We start from the raw sequence: 7,381 nt of genomic DNA, 5'->3' as shown, positions 1-7,381 counted from the left end.
GAGATGGAGGCTTGTAGACTTTCCTGTCTGGGTTGTCTTCAAACTTAGATCCTCAGATCTCAGCCTTTTGATAGCCAGAATTACAGATGTGAAGCACAGATGTCAGGCACCATAGGTGCCTGACTGATCTTGGGGTTTTTGATGGTATATGTTGTTGTTCAGTATTTAGCGATAAATGAGTTATATGCCAAGGCTTTGAAGTTTCTAAGGTCAGCTTCAGGGCCATTATCTCATCGGAGTGTAGCAAGGCCCAATCCAGTCTCATGATCATGATGTAGTCAGAATTCTAGCCAGAGGCCCAACTCTAGGGCCCAACAAGTCGGGTCCAGTCACTTATCCTAATCTCCCAAATAAAGAAGCAAGTAGTGGTGCAGGGCAGAGAAAGGAGACTTATTGTGGAATGGCATGCCACAGGAAAAGGCAAAGTAAGCAGATCAGTCCATCTTCAGTAGTATAGACATGAGCCTTAGGCTTAAATAGATTTTTTAAAAAGGCCAGGCATAGTGACTCACACCTGTAATCCCAGCTGGTCCAGAGATAGAAATCAGAAAGATTGAGGTTTGAAGCTAGCTGAGAGAGAAAAAAAAAAAGAAAAAACAAAGTAAACAAGACCCCCCCTATCCACAAATAAAGGCAGGCATAGTGGTGCAAATCTCCCACACAGAAGGAGGGTCATAATCCAAGGTCCACGTGGGCAAAAAGTTCAAGGCCTTATCTGAACATAAACTAAAGCAAAGAGCAAGTTTGAGGCCTTGAGTTCAAACTCCAGTATTAGCAAATAAAGAAATTAACTAGCCAGGCACCAGTGGTTCATGCCTGTAATCCTAGCCACTTGGGAGGGTGAGATCTACAGATCATGGTTCCAAACCAGTCTGGAAAGGAAAATCTGTGAGACTTTTTTTTTTTTTTTTTGTCGGTTGTAGGGCTTGAACTCTGGGCCTGGGTGCTATCCCTGAGCTCTTCAGCTCAAAGCTGGTGCTCTATCACTGTGAGCCACAGTGCTACATCTGGTTTTCTGGTGTTTAATTAGAGATGAGTCTCCGAGCTGGCTTTGAACCAGGATCCTCAGGTCTCAGCCTCCTGAGTAGCTAGGATTACAGCATGAGCCACTGGTGCCTAGCCTGTGAGACTCTTATCTTCAATTAACCACTAAAAGGCTGCAAGTGGAGCTGTAACTCAAGTGGTAGCTCACCAGCCTTGAAAGAAAGAACTAAGGGACAGTGCCCAGGTTCTGAGTTTGGGCCCCAGGACCAGGAACACATGCGTGCATGTACACACACACACACACACACACACACACACACAACTGAATGGAGATGAGAGAAATACATAACTGTCTCAGTGGACACAGGCCATCTGGACATTGATTATTTGAGGGTTGGCCAGGCAGAACCTTGTGACCAGAGACGTCGTTTTTGCCTGTGAGAGTTAGTTTGGACATTTATCCATCCATCCTGTCCTCCTAGGTTCCAAGGTAGCTGCTAGATGGACTGCAGGAAGGAATGGCTCAGAGCCGTGCCTGCAGCTAAGATGCAGTCAGGGAAGCTGAGCTGCTAGTTATCTCTGCACATGTGCAGACCCACAGGAAGTGTCAGTGCCTTTCAGCAGAAGCAGGGTCTAAGTTCCTGTGTAACTAGCCGGCTCAGATACTCACAGTTCCTCCCAGTAACTGAGGTAGCAGGTGCCGGGATTGAAGCTCACATGACTCAAGTGCTTAGGGCCTACCACACAACTAGAAAGGGCCCACTTTCCTTCCCCCTTCTCCTAGACCAGAAGAAAGTGCAGCTTTGTTGGCCCCGCCCCTTCAATGTGCCAGGTGCTGGACCTCAGCTGTCTCTTATTGTCACCACCACCACCCCCTCGGCAAGCTGAGCTGGGTGGGACTGGGTGGGATGGGGTGGGGCTATCCAGACCTTGGATCCAGCTACGTGGTCTCTGAAGGCAAATCGAGCAGAGGCTGATGCTGAGACTTGTTCTGACTGGTGAGAGCAGCCACTGAATGGTGAGGTTGGGGATGGGAAGGGGGTGGAGGGCAGGTATGGGTGGATCAAGAACTTCCAAAAGAAAAATTAAAATTACCCGGAGAAGAGCCTGATGGCTCATAACTATAATCCTGGCTACCCAGGAGGCTGAGATCTGAGGATTGTGGATAGATTTTCCCAGCCAGGGTAGGAAAATCCATGAGACTCATTTCCAATTAACCATCAGGAAACTGAAAGCTGAGGTGTGCTAGAGGGACACAGTCTTGAGCTGAAAAAGCTAAGGGACAGCACCCAGGCCCTGAGTTCAAGCCCCAGTACTGACACACAAAAAAGAATTGCCTGGGCAAGAACCTTGCTGGCTGGAGGGGGAAGGGTTTGGGGCTGGCAGGGGGTGGAGGACATGCAGAAAGAGGGGTGATTAGAGGTAGGGAAGGGGGGAGGGTAAAGTTGGAGCCCTGGAAGCAAGGAATGGTCAGCTGGGGGTCCTGGCCCCAGCTTTCCTGTTTCCGGCCTTGGCTCAGGGTGAGAACTCCTGACCTTGCCAGGAGAAAGGACATCACCGGAATAAACCTGGCTCATGAATTGAAGATTGGGAATGCAGAAGTGTACGCAGAAGGGAGTCGGGAGTTCCTGCCCAGCCCGAGGCTTTGCCAGGTGAAGTGGGAGCAGGAAGTACAAGCCTGAAGCCTGGATTGCCCGCATTGCGTTTGCAGGTGCTGACCCCGCCATGCCCGCCCCACTGCTTCCGCTGCTGCTCCGGGTGCTGCTCTCTCGCCTGCTGCTGCCCCTGGCGCGCGCGGCCCGCCAGCACCTCCTGCCCCTGCTACGCGGCCTGGCCCACCGCCTAGGCTCCCAGAACATGCGTGAGGCTGTGCTTGGCTGTCTGCTCTTCATCCTCAGCCATCAACACCCGCCGGAGGCTGGGGACACTTCCAGGATGGACCGACGGGACAGGAGGGAGAGGGTAGGCGTCCAAAAGTGAGGCCTCGAGTCCTGCCACAACATTCTCCATCAAAATGCTCCACACCCCCCTCCCTGGACAAGGACATTGGGGCGCCAGCACTAATGGCAGGATGCTTGCTCAGTGGGCAGATCTGGGGCTGGGAGTGGGCCTGGCCTGACCTGGCCAGCTCTCCTTCATTAGCATCTCCAAAATGTGTTCCATCTCTGCCTCTTCCCCTACACCCTGACTTCCTCCCAAAGACCTCCCCCTAGTCACCCCTAATCACCTTGATCCCAGGAGGGACCTGGCCTTCCAGCCAATGGGGCCATCCAGATCTTGTGAGGAAAGTTTATTCTGGGACAAGTAGCAATTTAGCTAAGAGATAGTTGAATCTGATTGTCAGTCTTTCCTATTCAGAACCTCGCTCAAAACAATCTGACCTGGTTCTCTTTGAAGGCAGATTCATCCATCAATTGCCCAATAAATATCTGTTGCATAACTTGCATGCCTTTGAAAGTCTCACCACCCATACTCTACCCTGTAGGCTGTTGAACCTGGCCAGGCAGCCAGGGAGGAGACAGCCAAAGAGGCCACATGCCGGCTTTGCCTTCCTGGCGTGTCCACTTTTCCTCTCGGTCCTCCTAAGCTGGTGTTTCTAGTGTTTTATCTTTCACAAGAAAGAAGATGACACACCTGGAATCCCAGTGCTTGGGACAGGAGGTGGAGGCCGGAGGATCTTGGGTTTGAGACCAGCCTGAGCTACCTAGGCAGATCTTGTCTCAAAGTGTCCAAAACAGCTGGATGCCAGTGGCTCTTCTTGCAAGAAACCCTAGCTGCCCAGGAGGCTGAGATACTGTGCAGGGTCAGCCCAGGTAGAGGAGTTCATGAGACTCTAGCTGAAAAAAACAAAACAGAAACAAACAAAAACCCTGAGCAAGTTCCGAGCCATCTGGGCCACCGGTGGCGCTGTAGAAGGACCCTGTGGCCACCCAGGGGTCAGTGCAGACAGGCCTCCAAGAGGAGGTGGGGCGGTGACCCTGGAGAGACACCGAAATGAGCTGCTGGACATATTTGCATCCCAGTCTCCGGGTGATTTGCATCTTGTTCCCTTGCGAGGGGCCCTGTGCGGGGACCCCGCCTCTAGCCTCCACCGGGATCCCCTGTGGTCCCTGCACCCCTCAAAGGCCTAAGTCGGGAGGAAGCGGGCGCCCAGCTAGCGGGCCAGACGCCCTAGACGGCCCCGCCCCGTCGATCAAACGCAGCGCAGGGCCCGGCCGGTGGGGGGAGGGGGGTGCTGGGGGAGCGGGCAGCCCCGCGCGGGGCCCTCGCACCAGGCCTTTGTTCTTCCCGCCGCGTCCCTGGGCGGCGCCGAGAGGCGGGGCGGGGGTGGTGGAGACGCGGCGGGCGGGGCGGGAGGCGGAGGCCGGGGCCGCCCCTGTCCCCGAGCCAGCAGGGACCGGTCAGTCCCGCCGAGGTGCAGGGGAGGAGAGGGTGTCCCGGGCTCGCGGGCCTGGGAGCTCCGCCCTGCGCCCGAGTCTCGACGTCCCCGACGGAGCCTCAGCAGGTGCCGGGGAGGGGCGGGGCTGGCCGCAGGGGCCGTCCCTGGCCTCGCTGGACGGTGTGGACCACCCTGGGTGACCGCCCCCTCCCTACCTCCCCAGGCAAGCGGCCTGCCTGAGCAGAGACCGGCCGAGGTCTGAACAATCAGGCCGGAAGACCAGGCCCAGACCCGGTGACAAGTGTTCTTGAACCCTGACCCAGAGCAACCTGTTATCTAAGGTGTCCGTGTTGTATTGTCACGGTTTCTTGGTGTTCACTTCGGTTTTGAACCTCTACATTAGGGCTGCCTGTGGCTTGTGCTAGACCCTGCGTTTGATCCTCAGGTCCACTAAAGAAACAAAACAGGATTGAAGACCACACTGCATTGAAATTTCCCCCATTGCTGATTTTTTTTTTTACTTTTTAAAAATGTTTATTTGTTTATTTATTTTGTTGGTCGTAGGGCCTGAACTCTGGGCCTGGGTGCAGTTCTTCAGCTCTTCAGCTCAAGGCGAGCGCTCTACCACTTGAGCCACAGTGCCACCCGAGGCTTTTTCTGCTTATGTGGGGCTGAGGAATTGAACCCAGGGCCTCATGCATGAGAGACAAGCATTCTACTACTGAGCCACCTTCCCAGACTGTGGTTACTGAATTTTTATGGTGTGTGACGGGGGGGGGCAGTCTCCCTACACTTGGCATCTCAAGCCAGGGCATCTCTCTCCCTAGTCCTAGCCACCAGAGAGATAACATCACAAGGAACCCCCTCTCCTGGCCAAGCAAACACACTTCCAGCAAACATAGATGACTCTTGGTGACAGGGGAACCCACCCAGGACTGAGGTGTGCTAGGACTCCCTGTGTGATATGACAAGCCTCCCTCGGCAGGAGTGTGGGGTGCGAGAATCTGGGACGAGCATAATCAGGAGGCGGTGTACAACACGAGGTGGGGAGCAGGGGTCAGCTGGCCCAGCTCTTCCCACTCCACCTCTGGGTCAGCCACCTGGGGACCTGCAGGAAGCGGGGAGAAGCCTGAGCTTGGACAGAGGGAGAAGAGGATTTGGCTAGAAAAACCCCAGGCCCAAGCCTGTGTGAGTTTGGGCTCCAGGGCCTGTCCAGCAGAGGTCTGTGGCAACCAGCAAGCTCTCTGTCTGGGGGAGATCACAGTGAAGGGTGTGGGTGCTGGCTGGAGCTCAAGCCAGGACCAAGCCAGATGGGCTGCACTCCAACAATAATAGGCCTGGCTGATGCCATCCACTGAGACAGACGGCCAGGCCCCAGCAGGAGTGGAGAGAGGAACCAGCCTTGCCCAGTCTGGCAGGGACTCTCATCCCTTCCCTCCCATGTGTTTCCACTTCCAGCTTCTGTTGTATACAACTGTGGCTGACTGCCCCCAGCTTGGTGGATCTTGGTGACCACTATACCAGCCAGAGTCAGAGCTGGAACAGGAAAGTGGGAGAGAAGCAGGAGGCCAAGGGAGAGTAGAGGCCAGGGCCAGAAGAGGAAGAGAGAGAGACTGGACAAACATGAGGGTGGGAATCTGGGGGTTGTGGACAGACATGAAGCCACTTCCAAACCATGGGGCAGTGCCTAGAAAAATACCACCTGAGCCTGTCTTCCTGTCCTGTTTCACTTAGGGCTTGGGGGAAAATGTTTGTCATCGCCACAGGAAGAAAGGCAGAATACCAAAGACACCCCAATTAGAGTAACGTAAGGAGAGCCCACACTGCTAAGAATTTCCGCTGTCTCTCTTCAGGGCCCTGTCTTTCTCTGGGGAGAGTGTGCAGTGTCACCTTGTCTCAAAGATGTCAGAAGGGCTAATTGTTAATTAGTATGTATGGTTTCTCCAGGGAACAGGCCCCATGAGTCGATGAGGGTGAGATGGGCCTTTTGGGTAGGGATTTTCCTCTTACCAGGACCTCCTCCCCAGGCTGGGAATGTGGCTCAAGTGGTAGAGTGCTAGACCTAGTGAAAGAATGCTCAAGGGACAGTGCCCAAGCCCTGAGTTCAAGCCCCAGACTGGCGGGGAAAAAAAAAAAAGACCCCTCTCTATTTACTGTCTTGTCTTGTCTCTCTGCTCCCTGAGGGGTACCATCTCAATCTAGGACATCATGCTCTAGAGGATGTAAGGCTCATTGTGGCTTGTGATCCCAGCCCTTGGGCTTGGTAGGCACTGGTGGCTCACCCTTGTAATCCAAGTTACCCAGGAGACTGAGATCTGAGGATGGAGGGTCAGAGCCAGACTGGGCAGAAAAACCTGACAGTCTATTATTCCCAGTTAACCAGCAAAAAGCTGGAAACAGAGCTGTGGCTCAAGTGGTAGAGCCCCAGCTTTGAGTGAAATACTCAAGTAAGATCAGGAGGACCTGATTGCCAGCACAAAATAAAATAAAAATAAAAGGCGCGCAGGGTTGTGCCCCAACTTCAAGGCAAAGTTGTGGGCGTTGTGAGTGTGGTCTGAGACAGTTAAGTCAGGAATCCCACCAGGAGGACCACAAAGTCTTGCAAGGAAAGGGGATCTGAAAGGAAGAAGGCATCATTGGGCCTGGTCGGAGTGGGGCGAAGGCTGGGACGGAAGGTGGGGGGGAGGGGGAGGGGGGCAAGGGGGGGACGCCTGAGGTGGCTGTGGGGGCGTCGGGCCGGGTGAGCCGAGGGCTGGTCTGCGCCAGGTGTCCGCGGTGTGGGACTGTCCCCCAGGTCCGCGCGCGCCACGGTGGGGACCAGCCTCGGAAGTATCAATCACCGTCACGCGGCCTCGGGGCGCAGGGTCTCCGGAGAGGGAGCTGGGGAGACCCGGAGCCGCGGGGAGAGGGGGGCGGACGGGCGGGGCTCCGGCGCGCCGAGTCCAGGGGCGGGACGGGCTCGCGAGGGGCGGGGTCAGGGGCGGGACCGGCACTGGCGGGGGCGGAGCCAAACGAGAG

General features: G+C 55.2%; 1 protein-coding gene across 1 annotated transcript; it reads left to right on the top strand.

The window, feature by feature from the left end:
• The first annotated feature begins 2,663 nt into the window (after positions 1-2,663).
• On the top strand, positions 2,664-3,181 carry Mymx (myomixer, myoblast fusion factor). The gene has a single exon (XM_042672118.1). It carries the CDS (start codon positions 2,710-2,712, stop codon positions 2,962-2,964), a length of 255 nt encoding a protein of 84 aa, XP_042528052.1. The 5' UTR covers positions 2,664-2,709; the 3' UTR covers positions 2,965-3,181.
• Positions 3,182-7,381: the final 4,200 nt, after the last annotated feature.

This window comes from Dipodomys spectabilis, unplaced genomic scaffold (genome assembly GCF_019054845.1).
Source record: "Dipodomys spectabilis isolate Male_0828 unplaced genomic scaffold, ASM1905484v1 ptg000669l, whole genome shotgun sequence".
Classification (NCBI taxonomy): Eukaryota; Metazoa; Chordata; class Mammalia; order Rodentia; family Heteromyidae; genus Dipodomys; species Dipodomys spectabilis.
This window is presented reverse-complemented; position numbering and strand designations above follow the sequence as displayed.

Bases quoted from the DNA above. Each gene is read 5' to 3' on its own strand.
- Mymx (XM_042672118.1), top strand. From the start codon at position 2,710: ATGCCCGCCCCACTGCTTCCGCTGCTGCTCCGGGTGCTGCTCTCTCGC.